Here is a 20,463-nt window from a genome sequence, read left to right as displayed (position 1 = left end):
GGTTTAGGGACTCCAAGTCATTATTGGTGCAATAATAGAAGTTTGAAGCATGTCTTTAGGGGGAGTTACACTTTAAGGACATGAAAATTAATTTTTCAAACACCATGGAAGGTAGTTAACCTTCGTTAGAGTAAATGTTGAAGGTTGAGCATTGAAAAATAATGGAGAGTGGATATCTTCATTTTTGAGTTGTGGATGTTCTAGGATGAGTATTATGAAGTGGATCAATGATCAAGAGTGAATATTGAATACAATGAAGGGTATGAGACCTTCATTGTTAGAATGATGAATGCTTTAGGATGAGCATTGTGAAGTGGTTATTGCTCAAGGGTGAGCATTGAAGAAAATGAAGGGTATGAGACCTTCATTGTGGTGTTGTGAACAACATGTGAGGTTATGAACAATGAATGAGTAACCCTTCAAGGGAAGGGTTTTTGATGTATGCCAAAGGGGGAGAATGTAGGGTTTATGTTAGGTCTGTTAGAATTCCAAGGTTGTTTTGATGTGATCAACCAAGTTAGGTTAGGTCCTGTGATATTTTAACCTTGTGTCTAAGTGTGCAAGAGCTTATGAACACAAAAAGTCGAGCAAAAGATGCAGCTAGCGAGAAGGACGACATGGGAGAGAGTCGACAGGCTCGATGCATCCGAGGGACGAGGTGCTGCGGAAGAGTACGCGGGCGGACGAGAAGGAAGCGTGCGACATTTTTGAGGGACGAGAAGCCGGAGCGGAAGGTTGCTCGAGAAGGCTAAAATTGGGTTCGGGTGAGCCTTATTTCGGTTGGCCGAAATCACCCAAGCGAGCGGAGCCAGAACGGAAGACTCGGACCGAGGCGAGCAGCACCAGAGCAGAGGGTCCGGATCGAAAAAAGTCAACTATGTTGACTTTAGTGGTCCGGGTGCCCAGAACCCAACTTTTGACCAGATCACATTTGACCATGATCCGTTGCGAAGGAGATAAAGTTTTATCCCCTTCCAGGCGCCTGGAACCCTCCAGGCACCCTGACCAAGATTATAAATACAGCCTTGGTCCAGAAGCTTTTCAATTCAACAAGCAATTGTAACAACACTTGTGTGCTTTCTTGTATTATTTAGCTTTCTTCTTTCTGTGCTTACACTGCTGTAAAAGAGGCTTCTCCGCTTGAAGGATAATTTAGTGCGATCATCTTCCTTGGATTAACAACCTCCCCGGTTGTAACCAAGTAAACTCCGGTGTCTCCTTTTTTTTTAAGTTCAGTCTTTAATTATTTATGTAAGTATTATTTTAAAAGTCCGATAAGGGTATCTCTTTTATATTGTGCAGGGCTATTCAACCCCTCTGACAGCCGGCCAACAGTGGTCCCCAACAAGTGGTATCAGAGCAAAGATGCTTTAGGAGGACTAACCGCCGATCGAAGGAAAGACGATGGTCGGACCAAGTATATACCCGCCAAAGTTCGAGGGGGAGTTCGCTAGCTGAAAAAAGTGAATGCAGGTATTTTTTTTAAAACTGATTTCGATTTACTTCTAATAATGGAATTCGATTTTATAGCACCGGAAGGTAAGGAAAACTACTAGTGGACAAAAAAGGAGCAGGCCGACTACGTGGCAAACGACAAAGCAGAGTTCCATGTGCTGAGCGTCCTTCCACCACAAGAAGTCAATCAGATCGACAACTAGGATTCAGCAAAGGAGCTTTGGGAGAAGTTCCTTGACCTACACGAAGGGATGTCCGAAGCCAAGCTCGCGAGACGGGACTTACTTCGCAACCAGCTGACCAACCTACGGCTTGAAGAACACGAAACAATTGCACATCTTCACTCGAGAATTAAGGAGCTCATCACCAGACTATCGAATCTCGAAGAAAAGGTAAGTAATTGAGATTCGCTAAGGTACGTGTTAAATGCATTCCCTAGGAATACGAAATGGGCTTCACTAGTGGATACTTTTTATATCTCTAAGGACTTAGAAACTATTACCTTAGAAGAATTTTTTTTCTACGTTTGAAGTGCATGAATCGAGATGTACAGGTACGAAGGAGCCGAAACACAATATCGCCCTCAAGGCAACGAGAGACGAACATGAGTCAGAATCTTCTCTCGACGACGAGGAAATGGTAATGATGGTAAGACGCTTTAAAAAGTTGTTTAATTCAAGTAAAACTAACCATCCGCAGGGTATAAAGAAAAGGATGATCAGATGCTACCACTACAACGAAGAAGGGCATGTCAAAGACAATTGCCCCAAGCTAAAGAACAAGGACAATGACAAAGGAAAGAAGCATGTCCAAACAAACAAGTTGAAGACACTAAAAGCGATGTGGGACGATACGTCGTCCGAATCAGAAGTCGAGGCCTTCTCCAGACTTGCATTAATGACAAGTCATCAAGATGAGGACTACAATTCAAGCTCGTCTGAAATGAGCATCAAGAGCATCGATGAAGGGAGAGCTACATCGGAAGAAAGAAGCAGTTTAGGGGGAGTCATGGATAACGAGATCGACAAGGTAAGTGAGGTACGATCTCTTCCTTCTGATAAATTATTTAAATTTGTTAAACTATTAACTAAAGATTGCTGCAAATTGGAAAAAGAAATTAAAAATTTGAAAATAATTCTAGCAAAATCTTGCCTATTAGAAGAATTTGACAAAATAAAAGTAGAAAATGAGATTTTGCAAAAAGAAATAAATAATTTAAAAAATCATGCATGCTTATCTAATTGAAGTTATAGAAAATTTAACAGTCTAAATTGGTACTTTAGATATCATAAGAGATAAATTAGAAATATTTCAAAGAAATATGTCCCTAAGAAATACCTAATTAATCCAGTTTGCTAGAACCTATATTGGGTTCCGAAGTCTTGTTTAACTTGAACCTTAATTTAGATTTAGCGCTTTCAGCGAGAAAATTAAACGTTTAATTTCTATATGAGACTTTGTCTAGAAGTAGTTGATGATCCAATAGCTAAGAAGACCTAGTGCCTCGCCACAACTTGGAAGCCAAAATATTGAAAGAAAATGTTTAATTGATTAACTGATAAAGCATTAAATTAGGATTAGTTAATGCTTTAAAAAAAAATTCAAATATTTTTCTTACTTGAAAATGTCTCAAAAATATTTTGCAAAAATGTCAAACTTAGATTTTTTTTTTACTTAGAAAATTTTTTCAGCTTGATTTTTTTTTAGAAAACTCTCAAAAATATTTCTTGCTTGCAAAAACTTAGAAAAATTTCTCAAAAAAATATTTCTTTTAAATAGTTAGTCAAAAATATTTTTTCTTCTTGAAATTTTTACTTAGAAATTTTTTATAGATTATCAAAATTTTCTAAGTTTTCAAGATTTGATAAAGTTATTTCAAAAATTTTCTACCCTTAGATTTTTTTTGATATCCCATTTTTATGTGATCAAAGGGGGAGAAGGAAAAGATTAAGTCTAGGGGGGAGGTGGATTTAATTTTTTATTTTTACACTTTATTGCATAATTTATTATTTCAACTTTATGCCTTTTTACTCTATCTTAACTTGGGTTGCTCACATCAAAAAGGAGGAGATTGTTGGAATCCTAAGGTTGTTTTGATGTGATCAACCAAGTTAGGTTTGGTCCTGTGATGTTTTAACTTTGTGTCTAAGTGTGCAAGAGCTTAGGAACACAAGAAGTCAAGCAAAAGACGCAGCTAGCGAGAAGGACGGCACGGGAGAGAGCCGACGGGTTTGGTGCGTCCGAGGGATGAGGTGCTGCGGAAGAGTACATGGGCGGATGAGAAGGAAGCGTGCAGCGTTTTCGAGGGACGAGAAGCCGGAGCAGAAGGTTGCTCGAGAAGGTCAAAATTGGATTCGGGTGAGCCTTATTTCAGTTGGCCGAAATCACTCAAGCGAGCAGAGCCAAAGCGGAAGACCCGGACTGAGGCGAGCAATACCGGAGTAGAGGGCCTAGATTAGAAAAAGTCAACTATATTGACTTTAGTGGTCCGGGTGCCTGAAACCCGACTTTTGACCAGATCACGTTTGACCATGATCTGGTGAGAAGGGGATAAATGTAACGACCGACCTTACTACCGTAACTTACCTTACAAGGACCGGCGTTACATTCCGTACATATCTAAATTTTCCTTTCACATCTTTACTTCACACATAACTTACTGTCTAGTTCAGAGATCTACTCTGAAACTTGTTCCGATCGTTGATCGAGATGTGAAATGCTCCCGGCTAGCACTGTGCCTAGCCGTGTGAAGGTCACACGGCCATGCCACCTAGGGGTGCACGACCGTGCGAAGCCACATGACCGTGACACCCCGGTCGAAGGGAAGAGGGGCACGGCTGTGTGGAACCACACGGTCGTGTCACCCCGAATAGCAAAGAAGAGGTGCACGGCCGTGTGACTCCACACGGCCGTGTCACCTCGGTCGAGACAAGGAAGTGCCCGGTTGTGTGACTCCACACGACCGTGACACTTCAGGCTGAGTGGAGGAAGTGCCCGGCCATGTGACTTCACACGGTCGTGCCACTTTGGGGCCGAGAGGAGGAGGGGTGTGGTCGTGTGACTCCACATGGTCATGCGGGGTCACACCCTGTTACCCAAAATGGGGTATTCTCCCCCTTTGTTCTCCTCCTTGGTTTACCACTTTATCCCACAACCTTAGGGAGAATCTTTGACACCAATTCACTACCAAACTACAATTCATTATACACCACTCTTAATAGTATTTTTCATACTAAGTGGAGATAAGAAAACATATCCATTAGTACCAAACTCTAACATAGTCAAGCACTAGCAACCTCCAGGATCGTTCCCACTGTTCCGTCACACATACCAACAAACATTGCTCCTGCTGCCTCCTCCTACTCGAGCTTTCCCTTACCTTTATCTGTAGTATAAGGAAATGCAATCTATAAGCAAAGGCTTAGTAAGTACCATCTACTCACAAAACTACGCATTAAAGAGAACATGCTTTTAAAAAAAACTGCTAGGAAAGAAAACAACAAACATGCACTTAAGTATAGTTCACACTAAAACACATGCTTTGTAAATATGCACATGATATGTATTTTTAAACTCGTTTATCATGCTAATCATCAACTTAAACCATGCTAGTAATGTAACGAGAACAGAAATCTTGGCATATCATAAAGTTCATCAACACTACACTTTATAACTCAAGTTGTCCACTTAATGATGGTTTCACTTTAACAAACCAATAAACTTTGAAAACTTTATAATACATACTAGTGAACATAATAATCAACTTTCTTGGGCCCGACAATGTACCACTTTGCACGCATCCATAATAAGATCCGAGATAGCTAATCCTGAATCTATTAAGGTACTACTAGGCGAACTTATGCCTAGGGGCAATCTAGGAGCCCATTCCAAGGACCTTGCGTCTAGTACATGCCATTTCAAACTAAAATACTTTCTTTTAATATATTTTTCTTTTACTTTGCACTTGCTTATCATTTCAACAAACACCTGATGTGCACTTTATCCCCTCACACTTATAGGGAAGCACTTTTAGGGCCTTTGAATCTGCTTCTTAGCCCCAAACTAAATGGGAATTAATTCGATATTCCCTACACATGCTCTTAGTCCCCAAAACTTTAGAGGGCTTCTTACATAACATAATAAGCTTCTTCCTTAACATGTCTAAAGCATAACTCAACATAAATCATGCATAAAAGACATTACTAAATACATCTTCGAAGCAACTTATACTGCAGGTGAGAGGTACTTACATTCTTTTGTTATTTCTTACTCTTACACCGCTAGGGTTTAGGGAGAACGACCTCGCTTGTATGCTTTACTCTCCCCGCTTAGCCCTTCTAAGCGTACTCCTTCCTTGGGAGAGATCCTCCTCTTAGATTCTTCCCTTGAAAGGCTTTAAAAACATAAAACCCTAAATCCTAGCCAAACTTGAGCAAGAGGAAGAAGAGGATTCGGCTAGAGATGAAGAAGAAGATAAAAACTAGGTTTTCATCTCTTCAACTCCCTTTGATACTATGTGAAAGTTGAAGCATCTCTTCACACAAGCTCCACATATAATGAATTGTTTCATATTACTCATGTGATGCTTTACCACCACCCTAATGGCAACTTTAACCAATCACATATAAGAGGTCTTGGGTTCAATCCTAGCCCAAGGCCATTTATAAATCTATTTTTTTTTCCTTTTATCTCTTGTTCTACTTCTTTTTGCTCTTTTGAAATAAAGGAAATTTTACGGGTGTTACAATCCCCATACCTTATAAAAAGTTCGTCCTCGAACTTAGAACAATTGCGGATACTTCAGTCTCATATCTTCCTCATGTTCCCATGTTGCCTCTTCATACTGTTGACTTTGCCACAACACTTTCACTAACGGTATCTCTTTGTTCCTCAGCTTCTTAACTTCTCGATCTATTATCTGAATAGGTCGACTTTCATAACTGAGATCTTCTTGAACCTGTATCATCTGTGGCTCAATCACTTGGTTTGCATCAGGAACATGCTTCTTCAACATTGAGACATGAAATACATTATGAATAGCTGACATTTCCTGAAGTAGTTTCAACTCATAAGCTACCTTGCCAACTCTTCTAGTGATCTGGTATGGCCCCACATAACGTGGACTCAACTTTCCTTTCTTTCCAAACCACATCACTCCCTTCATAGGAGCTACTTTGAGGAATACTGAGTCCCCAACCTCAAATTCTAGTGGTCTACGGCACACATCCGCATAGCTCTTCTGTCGGCTCTGAGCAGTTTCTATTCTCTGGCGGATGTTCTGAATAGCTTTTGTGGTGTCTTCGATGAAGTCTGTCTAGAGTACCATTTCTTTACTTTCACCACCTTCATACCAACAGATAGAAGATCTACATCTCCTCCCATATAAAGCCTCATAAGGTGTCATTCCGATAGTAGCCTGATAACTATTATTGTATGCAAATTCTGCTAAGCATAGATATCGACACCAGCTCCCTTTGAAATCTAAAGCACAAGCTTGTAACATATCCTCCAAAACTTGGTTCACTCGTTCTTTTTGCCTGTCCAATAATCTTTAAATAGATTAGCCTTATTTGATCGACCGATCCTTCTGTTCAATCGACCGACTAGGCTGAACCTACAAAATAGTATTAGACAGTATACTCCTGCAAAACAGAGATTAGCACAATAATAATATATATGATGCATGAGTAGTATTAGACAGTAGAACTGTCTTAATCTCAACTTGGAAACCTTCCCAGTTTCTTCAGTTGGATCAGCGACCTTAACTTGTTCCTTTTAGGAACACGACCTCATTGTCGCTCCTCCAATTGCTTACCTTAACCTACCTGCCAAACAGGGTCCTCCAGACATGTTTGGACTTTACTTCTTAGCATTGGATCGGCCACCTAGGACTTTCCAGATTCTATCGCTTTGGATGAGTCTTCATTCGGTCAACCGATCCTGCTATTTGATAGACTGATCCGCCATTACTCAGCTTATCTGATCCGATCAACCAGGCCCGATTAGCCTGCTTCTTATCCACTAATCGGTCGACTGAACCCGATGTTCGGTTGACTGATCCTTGGTCAAAACTTAGCCGCAAGCTGATCTAATCTTTGGGGTTCGATCGACCGATCTGGAGGTTCGTCGATCAAACAAGGTAAAAGTATGAACCTGCATAATTGTTAGTTTCTTACAAAATAGAGTTAGAATAAAAGACAAATAACATGTAAAGATAAGTTTTGATAGCCTTCGGACTATCCGGTCTTGACTTTGAGTTTTGCTGAAACTCTAGGTCGGAACGATGTCTACTGTTTCCTCTTCAGGGAATACGTCCTCACCTACTTCTCTCAGAAGAGTTTACCTTTTGCCAGACCATCTTTACTTTTGCTCAACATCTGAGACTTCAAGACTTTTTTACTGGATGCCCAATCCCCAACCCGTCTAGTTTTTCACCTGATGTCCGCGACCCCCAGGATTTTCACCTAGAGTTCTCGATTCTAGGATTTTGCCCGACTTCCTCGACCTATTAAGACTTTACCCAATCCCCTGGACTAGGACTTCATTACCTAACTGTAGCTAGAACTTTCTATAACCTAGGGTCACCTCTCCCTAGGACCTAGGGTTACCTCCCCCTAGGGTTTTCCACCTGCCTAGAATCTACTAGAACTTTTGCTTAAGTACACTTAGGACTTTCCTGCAAGCTTAGTCACACTTGTTAGATTACAAGACATTTTAACTTTTGAACCCTTTTGCATAATCAAAACTCCGGTTCGATCGTCTTGTGCTCCCTGCACCAACAAAAACTTTGCTCGTGTGGTCTAGGAAGCACTAGGAAGAGTGTCGTGATAATTAGGGTTTCCAGCTAGTTCACAACGATTTTGCTTTCTTTTATGCTCGTACTTAATTGCTTATTAGTTTTACTATTGTGATTGTATTTTATGAATCTTGTAAGAGGTTTCTCCACCTCCATTGAAAAGGAAAAAAAAAATAGTGGACTCACGCTAAATGTATACTTTTGGATTACCCTCCAAAACTTGGTTATGTTAAGATGGCCACAAAACTTGGTTCACTCATTTTTTAAAAGATTTTTAAATAAGTTTTAAAAATATTTTTAAATAAGTTTTTAAAACATTTTAAGTAAGGTTTTAAAATATTTTTATATACGTTTTTTAAAAGATGTTTAAATAAGTTTTTTTAAAAGATTTTTAAATAAGTTTTTAAAAAGACTTTTAAATAAAAATCCTTTAAAAACTTATTTAAAAATCTTTTTAAAAAATTATTTAAAATATTTTTAAAACTTATTTAAAAATATTTTAAAAACTTATTTAAAAATCTTATAAAAACTTATTTAAAAAATCTTTTTAAAACTTATTTAAAAGTATTTTTAAAAACTTATTTAAAAATCTTTTTAAAAACTTATTTAAGAATCTTTTAAAAACTTATTTAAAAATCTTTTAAAAACCTATTTAAATTTTTTTTAAAAAACTTATTTTAAAATCTTTTTAAAAAACTTATTTAAAAATCTTTTTAAAACCTAAAATATTTTAAAAACTTATCTAAAAATGTTTTAAAAACTTATTTAAAAATCTTTTAAAAAATGAGTGGACCAAGTTTTGTGGCCATCTCAACATAACCAAGTTTTGGAGGATAATCCAAAAGTATGCATTTAGTGTGAGTCCACTATTTTTTTCCCTTTTCAATGGAGGTGGAGAAACCTCTTACAAGATTCATAAAATACAATCACAATAGTAAAAATAATAAGCAATTAAGTACGAGCATAAAAGAAAGCAAAATCGTTGTGAACTAGCTATAAACCCTAATTATCACGACACTCTTCCTAGTGCTTCCTAGACCACACGAGCAAAGTTTTTGTTGGTGCAGGGAGCATAAGATGATCGAACCGGAGTTTTGATTATGCAAAAGGGTTCAAAAGTTAAAATGTCTTGTAATCTATCAAATGTGACTAAGCTTGCAGGAAAGTTCTAAGTGTACTTGGGCAAAAGTTCTAGTAGATTCTAAGCAGATGAAAAACCTCAAGGGGAGGTAACCGTAGGTCCTAGGTGTTGGTTAGTCCTAGGAAAACGTACCGGTTCCACTGTACAAAAAATTTTTATACAAGTGTCGAACCTTTCCTTAAATAACCTATTGTGTTCTTTAGAAGTTAAATTAGGAATCGCAGATGGAACTTAACATCATTGATTCCAAATTTAACTTATCTGTTCTTAATGGTTTAGATTTGAATCGCAAGCGAAACTTAACACTATTGATTCGAATCTACCTATGTTATTAATTCCATTAAATATTAATTTCCAAAATTGACTTCCAGGACTGCATGGTGAGGCACATGACCTTCTTGGATATGGGAGCAACCACCACCGCCTAGACAAAGTCTTTTAAGGAAAGCTAATATTTAATTTCCTTAAATAACTCTAGGTTAACAAAAAAGAACAATCGAATCACAAATTCGAAAAAGAAGAAAACACAAACTCGAAAAATAAATTCGATAAATTAGATCTAATTGCCTCTTGTATTTAGAATTCTTACAAAGAAAATAACTAGTATGATGCGGAAGGAAACTACTAGTTATCCCTTCTCTTTGTAAGTTAATGACCTCAAGATCTTCTGCCGTATTCCTCGCCTCGCCTTGGACGTCGTGTGGGCGACGATCCTCCAAGATGAACACCACCCAAAAGCTTCTTCCTCTTCTTCTAAAATCCGACCACCACCACCACCAAGGAGAAGAGAGCAAAAGGGAAAAGAGAAGGGAGAGGGAGGGTCGGCCACTTGAGGTTCTCCAAGCAAGAGAATAAGAATTGTGTCTCATGAAGCCTCCTCACCCCTTCTTTTATATTACTTGCCGAAGGCAAATAAGGGAAGAATTTTTACAAAAATTAAAATCTTCCAAGAGTTTTTCCTTTTCCCTTTTAATTTTTCTTTTTCTTTCCTCTTGATTGAATCAATCACTAACATTAATTTTTTTAATAATTTTTTATTTTAATTATGGCCGACCCCTTGCTTGGGCACCAAGCAAGGTGGCCGGCCACCTCATCAAGAGAAAAGGAAATATATTTTTTAAAATTTTACAAGAAGAAATCTTCTTATAAAATTTACAAGCTCTCTTTCCTAAAGTATGAGTTAAAAAAAGGAAAGTTTTAAAAATTAAAACCATGTTTTAAAATTTAAAACTTCTCTTATAAAATTTCCTTTTTTTAACATGATGATAGAAAACTTTAATTTTAAAACTTATCTTCCTTTTTTTTTCTTAAACCATGAGGATGGATAAAAAAAGGAAAGTTTAAAACTTTTAAAACTCTCTATTAAAACATGTGGCCTAATTCAAATAAGGAAAGTTTTAAAAATTAAAATCTCTCTTTTAAAACTTATAGTTTTCTACAAAGAGAAGATTTTAAAAATTCAAAACAACCCTCCCTTTTTGATTTATTGTGGCCGGCCCCTTCATGCTTGGTCACCAAGCAAAGGGCCGACCCCTATAGAAGAGGATGTGGCCGGCCCTTGCTTGGTCACCAAGCATTGGACCGGCCCACTTCTTGGACACCAAGAAGAGCCTTACATTTGGATGGACTTGAGGCTATAATGAGGCTATGACAGGGACAGGGGCCTAGAGGAGAAATTGGTTTTGGCCTTCCGATGAGCTTGAGTATCCCGTGCTCGCCCCGAACACACAACTCAAGTTCATCGATAATAACTCATTCCACTAGAGAGTTATTATCGCACTACCGCACCAATCCCAAATTACATTATGGGCTCCTTCTTATCATGAGTGTGTTAGTCTCCCTATGTTTAAGATAACAAATGTCCACTAATTAAGTAAGTTACTGACAACTCACTTAATTAATATCTAGCTCCAAGAGTAGTACCACTCAACTTCATTGTCATGTCGGACTAAGTCCACCTGCAGGGTTTAACATAGCAATCCTTATGAGCTCCTCTTGGGGGCATTCTCAACCTAGATAACTAGGACACAGATTCCTTCTATAATCAACAATACACACTATAAGTAATATCATTTCCCAACTTATCAGGCATATTGATTTATCGAGCTAAACCTCACCCTTTGATAAGTCAAAGAAATAAATATTAAATATATGTGCTTGTTATTATATTATGATTAAGAGCACACACTTCCATAATAACTAAGGTCTAGTTCTTTTATTAAGTCAGTACAAAAAGAACTTACCTAAATGGTCCTACTCAATACACTTAGAGTGTATCGATGTAATTTATTAGTCAAGATAAACTAATACTTAATTACACTACAACTATTTCGATGGTTTGTTCCTTTCCATCTTAGTTGTGAGCAACTGTTTATAATTTATAAAGAACCGTCAACATGATCTACTGTGTGTGACACCACACATCATGTTGTTTACTATATAAATTAATTGAACAATTACATTTAACAAATAAATGTAGATATTGACCAATGTGATTCTTTTATTTCAAAAATAAATGTTTACAAAAGCTAGGCTTTTAGTATACACTCCAACAATCTCCCACTTATACTAAAAAACTAAGCTACCATTTCTATTGCCTTACATCTGATTCTCATCCCCTCCACATGCCGATCAAAAGCTTTCACCGGAAGGGCCTTAGTGAAAGGATCTGCCAGGTTATTTGCTGATGCAATCTTGGCGATGACAACTTCTCCTCGCTTGACGATGTCTCGTATCAGGTGGTACTTACGCTCTATATGTTTACTTGCCTTATGGGCTCGTGGTTCCTTCGAGTTTGCAACTGCACCGCTATTATCACAATAAATTATGTTGATCTTGGGTAAACCATGAATCATATCTAAGTCCATTAGAAAGTTCCTGAGTCACACAGCTTCTTTTGGCTACCTCAGAAGCTGCCACATACTCAACTTCCATGGTTGAGTCCGAGACGCATTTTTGCTTAACACTCCTCCATGCAATGGCTCCACCTCCCAGAGTAAACACATAGCCTGATGTAGACTTACTATTATCCCTATCTGATTGGAAGTCTGAATTCGTGTAACCCACAAGGAGCAAATCGTCTGCTTGGTAGACTAGCATATAATCTCTAGTCCTTCTCAGGTACTTTAATATATGCTTCATAGCAGTCCAATGTCCTTGTCCAGGGTTACTTTGATATCTACTAACCATGCCCACGACAAAATAGATATCAGGTCTCGTACACAGCATTGCATACATAAGGCTTCCTACAGCCGAAGCATAAGGAACTGCCTTCATGGCCTCTATCTCCTTTGATGTCTTCGGAGACATCTCTTTAGATAAGGCTACTCCATGCCTAAAAGGTAAGAAACCTTTCTTGGAGTTTTGCATGCTAAAACGAGCAAGGATTATTTCTATATATAAAGCTTGGGATAGGCACAACATTCTTTTCTTGCGATCCCTTAAAACTTTGATCCCAAGAATGTGTGCACATTCTTCTAAGTCCTTCATATCAAATTATTTGGACAATCATACCCTTAAGTCCGATAATACCTTGACATTGTTGCCAATTAACAAAATATCATCTACGTATAGTACAAGAAATACCACCACGTTTCTGTTACACTTCTTGTATACGCAAGACTCATCCGGACACTGAATAAATCCATATGACTGGATTACTTCATTAAACCGGATGTTCCAAGATCTTGAAGCTTGCTTCAGTCCATAAATGGACCGATTAAGCTTGCACACTAGATGCTTTTTGCTCTTTTCAATGAACCCTTCTGGTTGCTTCATATGGAGGTTTTATTCAAGACTTCCATTAAGGAAAGCTATCTTGACATCCATTTGCCAAATCTCCTAATCCATATGAGTGGCAATGGATAAGAGTATCCAGATAGACTTAAGCATGACTACCGATGAAAAAGTCTCCTCATAATCGATTCCCTTTTTCTGAGTATACCCTTTCGCAACAAGCCTTGCTTTGAAGGTTTCTACCTTCCCATCTATCTCTCTTTTCCTTTTGTAGATCCACTTACATCCAATGGCTTTTACACCATCAGGTGGTTCTACAAGCTCCTAGATCTTATTAGAATACATAGATTCTAACATAAGAAACTGCAACACGTGTCACAAATGATGCACAATTACAGAGAGTACCTCGTCATAGTGGGAGGGTTGTTAGGCAACCTGAAAGATTCATGTTTTTGGAGAGTCTTTGGACTTGATCCCTGGTGAACATGAACCTGATCCCCGAACATATGACGAAGCACTCCAAGATAAAGATGCAACATCTTGGCAAAATGCAATGAACTCTGAAATAGAATCTATGTATTCTAATCAGGTCTCGAAGCTTGTAGAACCACCAAATGGTGTAAAAGTCATTGGGTGTAAATAGGCCTACAATTGAAAAGGAGGGACAGACAGGAAGGTGGAAACTTTCAAAGCAAGGCTTGTTGAAAAAGGATATCAATTATAAGAAAGCCTTTTCACCGGTAGCCATGCTTAAGTCTATCCGGATTCTTTTATCTATTGTTGCTCATATGGATTATAAGATTTGGCAAATGGATGTCAAGACAGTTTTCCTTAATGGAAGTCTTGAAGAAAACATCCATATAAAGCAACCAGAGGGGTTTATTACAAAGGGCTAAGAGCATCTAGTATGTAAGCTCAACCGGTCTATTTATGGACTGAAGCAAAGCTTCAAGGTCTTGGAACACCCGGTTTAATAAAGTAATCCAGACCTATGGATTTATTAAGTGTCCGGATGAGTCTTGTGTATACAAAAAGTGTGATGGAAATGTGGTGGTATTTCTTGTACTATACGTAGATGATATTTTTGATAGTTGGAAACAATATCAAAGTGTTGTTGGAAGTAAGGTTATGGTTGTCCAAGCAATTCGATATGAAGGACTTGGGAGAATATGCACATATTCTCGGGATCAAAGTAATAAGAAAAGAATGCTTATCCCAAGCTTCATATATCGATACGATCCTAGTTCATTGTAGCATGCAAGACTCCAAGAAAAGCTTTCTACCTTTTAGGCATGGAGTATCTTTATCTAAAGAGATGTCTCCGAATACATCAAAAGAGATAGAAGAAATGAAGGCAGTTCCTTATGCCGCAGCTGTAGGAAGCCTAATGTATGCTATGTACGAGACCGGATATCTGTTTTATCGTGGGCATGGTTAGCAGATATCAAAGTAATCCAGGACAGGGACATTGGACTGTCGTAAAGCATATATTATAGTACCTTTGAACGACTAGAGATTATATGCTGGTTTACCAAGCAGATGATTTGCTCCCTGTGGGTTACACGGATTCAGAATTCCAATCTGATAGGGACAATAGAAAGTCAACCTCGGGGTTTTGTGTTTACTTTAGGAGGTGAAGTCATAACTATGGAGGAGTGTTAAGCATAGGTGCTTTTTCGGACTCCACTATGGAAGCTGAGTATATGGCAGCCTCTGAGGCAGCCATAGAAGCTATATGGCTCAGAAACTTCATGATGAACTTAGATATGATTCCTGGTTTGCCCAAAATTATTACAGTGTATTGTGATAATAAGTGGTGCAGTAGCAAACTCGAAGGAACCACGAGCCCATAAGGCAAGTAAATACATTGAGCGCAAGTACCACCCAATACGAGACATCGTATGACGAGGAAAAGTTGTTGTCACCTAGATTGTATCAGATGATAAGCTGGAAGATCCTTTCACTAAGGCCCTTAAGGCAAGAGCTTTTGATGGATATGTTGAGAGGTTGGGAATCAGATGTATGGTAGGATGAATGGCAGCATAGTCTTTTAGTATAAGTGGGAGATTGTTGGAATGTATACTAAAAGTCTAGTTTTTTGTATAACATTTATTAAGAAATAAATGAATTACATTGGTCAAATGTCTACATTTATGCTAAGTGTAGTTGTTCAATTAATTTATATTGTAGATAACATGGTGTGTGGTGTCACACGCAGAAGATCATGTTATCAATTCCTTATAAATTATAAACAGTAGCTCACGGCTAAGATGGATAGGAACAAACCATTGGAATAGTCGTAGTGTAATTTGGTATTAGTTTATCTTGACTATAAAATTACACTAGTACACTCTGAGTATATTGAGCAAGACCATTTAAGTTAGATTCTTTTTATACTGACTACATAAAAGAACAAGACATTTATTATTATGGAAGTGTGTGCTCTTAATCCTGATATAATAACAAGCATATATATTTAGTATTTATTTCTTTAATTTATCAGTGGGTGATATTTAGTTCGATAAATCAAGAGGCCCGATAAGTTGGGAAATAATATTATTTATAGTGTGTGTTGTTGATTATAGAAGGAAACTGTGTCCTAGCAAACTAGGTTGATGATGTCCCCAAGAGGAGCTCATAAGGATTGTCATGTAAACCCTGCAGGTGGACTTAGTCCGACATGACAATAAGGTTGAGTGGTACTACTCTTGGAGTTAGATATTAATTAAGTAAGTTGTCAGTAACTCATTTAATTAGTGGACATTCGATATCTTAAACACAGGGAGATTAACACACTCATGATAAGAAGAAGCCCATATAGTAATATGGGATTGGTGCGGTAGTTCAATAATAATTCTTTAGTGGTATGAATTATTATTGATGAACTCGAGTTGAGTGTTCAGGGCGAACACGGGAAGCTCAAGTTCATCGAGAGACCAAAACCAATTCCTCCTCTCGGTCCCTATTGTAGCCTCTTAATTATAAAGTATTATATCCACCTAAACCCAACTTCTTACCCACCTTAAGGTGGTCGGCCAAGTCTAGCTTGGAGCCCAAGCTAGGGTCGGCCAAACCAAGGCTAGATGGGTTCAAGTGGTCGCCAGCCCTAGCTTGGAGCCCAAGTAGGGTGGCCGGCCATATTAGATTAAAAGGAGTTTTATTTTTTTTAAATCATTTCTTATGTGGAAGCCATGGTTTTAAAAGAAAGTTTAAAATTCAAGTCTTTCCTTTTATAGCTTTCTATAAAAGATTAAGAGAAAGATTTGATATCTTTCATTATTTGTAGTTAAAAGGAAGATTTTAATTTTTGATAAAACTTTTCTTTTTGTAACCATCCTCATGGTTTTAAAAGAGAGTTTTAAAAATTATAAATCTTTCCTTTTATAGCTTTCTACAAAAGATTAAAAGAAAGATTTGATATCTTTCCTTATTTGTAATTGAAAAAGAAGATTTTAATTTGAGAGAAAACTTTCCTTGTAACCATCCATATGTTTTAAAAGAGAGATTTTAATTTATAAAAGTTTCCTTTTATAACCAACCATGAAGAGAATTTAAAAGAGGAATTTTTAATTTAAAATTTCCGGAAACAAATGAGAAAGTTTTAATTTTGTGTTTAAAACTTTCCTTGTTTAGAGCTCAATGAGGTGGTCGGCCATAGAAAGATTAAAAGGAAATTTTAATTAAATTTTCTTTTATTGGCAAGGAAAATAAGGAAGTTTTAATTAAAACTTTCCTTATTTGCCAAGACCAAGGAATATAAATGAGAGGGTAGAGGTGCCTCACCTTACAACAACGTATCTATTATTCCTCTCCTCTCTTTTCCTTGGTGGTGGTCGACCCTCTTCTCTTGCTCATCCTCTTCTTTTCTTCCTTGGAGGCCGGCGGCATCACATCTCTTGGAGCTTTTGGTGGCCGGATCTTGTTAGAGGAAGAAGGATAGAAGGAGGCATTGTTTCTTAGCATCCCTTGGAGCTTGGTTGGTGACCGAAGTTCTTCATCTCTAGGAGATTGTTGGTGGCCGAAACTTGGAAGGAAGAAGAAGGCTTGGGTGGATTCTCGTCTTGGTAGATCGTCGCCCACACGACGTCCAAGATAAGAAGAGGAATACAATAGAAGATCGTGAGGTCTATAAGCTATAAAGAAAGGTATAACTAGTTGTCTTATTCTGCATCATACTAGTTTTCTTTGTATGGATCTTGAAATACCAAACACAAGAGGCTAACGATTCTAGGTTTCGAATTTATGATTCTATTTTGTGTTCTTTCGTTTTTTCGATCTTGTGATTTGATTGTTCTTAATGGTTAAACCTAGGGTTACTATAAGGAGATTAAATATTGAATTTCGTTGAAAGGCTTTGTCTAGGAAGTGGTGGATGCTCCCATAACTAAGAAGGCCTAGTGTCTCGCCATGTTTAACCTGGAAGTCGATCTCTAAAAAAAATATTTAATCAAATTTGTAATATAGATGGATTTGAATTAATAATGTTAAACATCATTTGTGATCCAAGTCTAAACCTCTAAGAACAGATAAGTTGAATTTAGAATAAATAATGTTAAGTTCTGTTTGCGATTCCAAATTTAATTTCTAAAGAACACAATAGGTTGTTAGGGAAGGTTCGAGACTTGTACAAAATTTTTGTACAAGGGAACTAGTACGATATTCCGAGTAGCAACCAACAAATGCCTCTAAGGGACAAGTGCCAAGGAAGAGGGCTTCAAAGGATGATTTCGGAGAGGATGAGTGTGAGTGAATATAAGGAGCAGTCGACTGGTGGAAAAATTAGTTGATCGGTCCAAATTTACAAAAGCACAGAATGATTTTATGCTCAACAGTTGCGAAGACTAGTCGACTGGTGTTGACATCAGTTGACTAGTACAAGGCCATTGGCAGAATCCCGAATTCTACGGAGAGTTGTTGGCTGTGTTCAACGGCTACATTAGTCAATTGGTGCATGGAACAGTCGACTGGTGCCGAGATGAGTTGACTTTGTGTTCAACTCTCTCCTCTTATTTAAGAGGAGATTTGAGGCATGAAGGAGGTTACTGATGTTTATTGAATAACTCCTAAGTCATTGCTTAAACCTTCCAAGCCATACTCTTCTTCGTACCCTTAATCTCCATCTTGTAAATGAAGAAGAGTGAGTTGTGAGAGGTTGTACTCCACCAATAAAGAGTAAGCTCTAACTGGAGATTGTCAGGGACTAATCCACCAAAGGATTGAGGGTTCGTCCACCTCAAGGACAAGTCGTGGAGTAGGAGTAAGTAATCTCTTAACCACGTTACATCGAGCTTGTTAGCGTTTGTATTCTTATTTACTTTCATTGTTTTAGTTTTATTCCGCTACGTACTAACATTATAGGAAGGTAAATAATTTGGGGGCACCAACTATTCAACCTCCTTCTAGCCGATCAACTATTCTCAACAGTATTAAAATCCCAACACCTAAAAGTATGCAAGAGTATGCAAGGTTCAATTATTAAAAAAAAATTGTCCTAAAAGGACACACAATGGGAGGATTTTATCATCTAGACTTAGAGACGTTGGAGAAAATAACAACCACATAAAAACCTAATGGCTCTCATACCATATTAAGACTAAGGGTTTTATTATAATCTTCCTATTCATCAATAATATATATATATATATATATATATATATATATATATATATATATATATATATATATATATATATATTATTGATGAATAGAGTAATATTCCTCACAGGACATGTTTAAGCATAACTACATAATGATGATATTCTCAAAATTTTATCTTTCATTCTTTTTTCCATATGAGTATATGTTTTAGTTTAGCTAGTTAAGTTTACATAACTATTTACAAGTGTCCTATTCTTTGTTTGGAGATAGATACATATTAACAATTTGATGAGATCAAAGAGCAATAGACCTATTAGCAAGAATCTTAGAATGTTATATAGATAGTAAGAATTCCATGGTGTATTAAAACAATTCTTACATTGAAAATTGTCGAATAAGATTACAATAATATATAATACAAAGCATCTAAAACTCAAAGCAAATTCTTACAACAATAGATACGACATAATGTAGAGATCTACATTAGTGAACATGGAAAATTTTTTAAGAGCAATAATCCTATATTTCTGTACATGGAAACAAAGGTTTAATGCTAATTTACATTTGATTTCTTGCATTTGCATGACAAGAACAAAAATGACTCGCATGTCATCAAGAGGTTGTTGCGTGCTCTTTTAGATTAACACCCTTTGAATGTCCCACTTCGAGATGAGTTAGGGTTCAACAATTTTCTAAGATCGTCAACCTCTGGTGGTAGCTTCCGACTGAAATGAACAATAATATATTACGATAACATATAGAAGTTATAACAAATATCATAAAATTAACCTTTTCATTAGTTAGATTTGGCAATTTATCAAAAACTAATATAAATATGATAGATTTGACAAAACTTATGTACAAATTGTGATAGATTTAGTAAAGGTTAAATACCTTCTTCGGTGGTTTTCCTCCATGAGAGCTACCCGGAGTGGATGACAACTCTTGGGGTTTCAATATCTCAAATGAACAAAATAGGTTCTCATCTATGCTCAACAATGCTCCTGCATTATCAAACTCTCCACAGTAGTTTGGTGCCGAAAATATAGTAACTAATTTTCGATTCCCAAAAAATTCATACCCATCCTCGACAACCTACAATGGAATTGTATCATTAAAAACAATAAAAGAAGATAGAAAATCAAATAAGATAATGTATACTAACTTGATGGCCACGACATATAAGATCAAGATCATGCTTCGCTAGAAACTCTTCGAGTTTATCAGCACCGAAAGTGACCGAAATCCCCCTATCACTCTCAGTCCACCCTTCACTCTTAGGATCAGGATCAGCCCAAAGCAGATCACAAAGAAGGCCATAGTCAGGAATTTCTATGGGTCTTTCAATTTCTCTAATTTGATCCAATCTATCTAGTTCTGGTGAAAGTCCCCCATGCATACACAATATCTTTTCATCAATTCGTGCGACCATCGGCAAGCAATTAAAGCAATCACAGAATGTTTTCCATAGACGAACATTGAACCTCCTTTTGCACTCATCGTAAAATCCATAAACTCGATTTATTTTTGCATCCTCATGATTTCCACGTAGAAGAAACATTTTATCAGGGTACTTGATCTTATATGCTAGAAGTAAACATATGGTTTCCAAGCTTTGTTTCCCCCTATCGACATAATCTCCAAGAAATAAATAGGTTGATTGTGGAGGGAAGCCACCTTTTTCAAACAACTTTAGAAGATCAAGATATTGCCCATGTATATCACCTATAAAGAATAT

At 37.3% G+C, this 20,463-nt stretch overlaps 1 protein-coding gene across 1 annotated transcript in view; it reads right to left on the bottom strand.

Annotated features, from left to right (window-relative positions):
* LOC122055086 (serine/threonine-protein phosphatase PP1-like) overlaps positions 1-20,463 on the bottom strand; it is a 41,204-nt gene that overhangs the window by 13,606 nt on the left and 7,135 nt on the right. The window contains exons 2-3 of the mRNA XM_042616478.1: positions 19,891-20,450; positions 19,620-19,820 (exon numbers count right to left, since the gene is read on the bottom strand). Coding sequence (XP_042472412.1) covers positions 19,620-19,820; positions 19,891-20,450 — 761 coding nt within the window. The remainder of the gene's footprint in view (positions 1-19,619; positions 19,821-19,890; positions 20,451-20,463) is intronic.

The sequence above is a fragment of the Zingiber officinale genome, chromosome 3B, assembly GCF_018446385.1.
Source record: "Zingiber officinale cultivar Zhangliang chromosome 3B, Zo_v1.1, whole genome shotgun sequence".
Classification (NCBI taxonomy): domain Eukaryota; kingdom Viridiplantae; phylum Streptophyta; class Magnoliopsida; order Zingiberales; family Zingiberaceae; genus Zingiber; species Zingiber officinale.
Note: the sequence above shows the minus strand (reverse complement) of the source record. Positions and strands in the feature narration are given on the sequence as shown.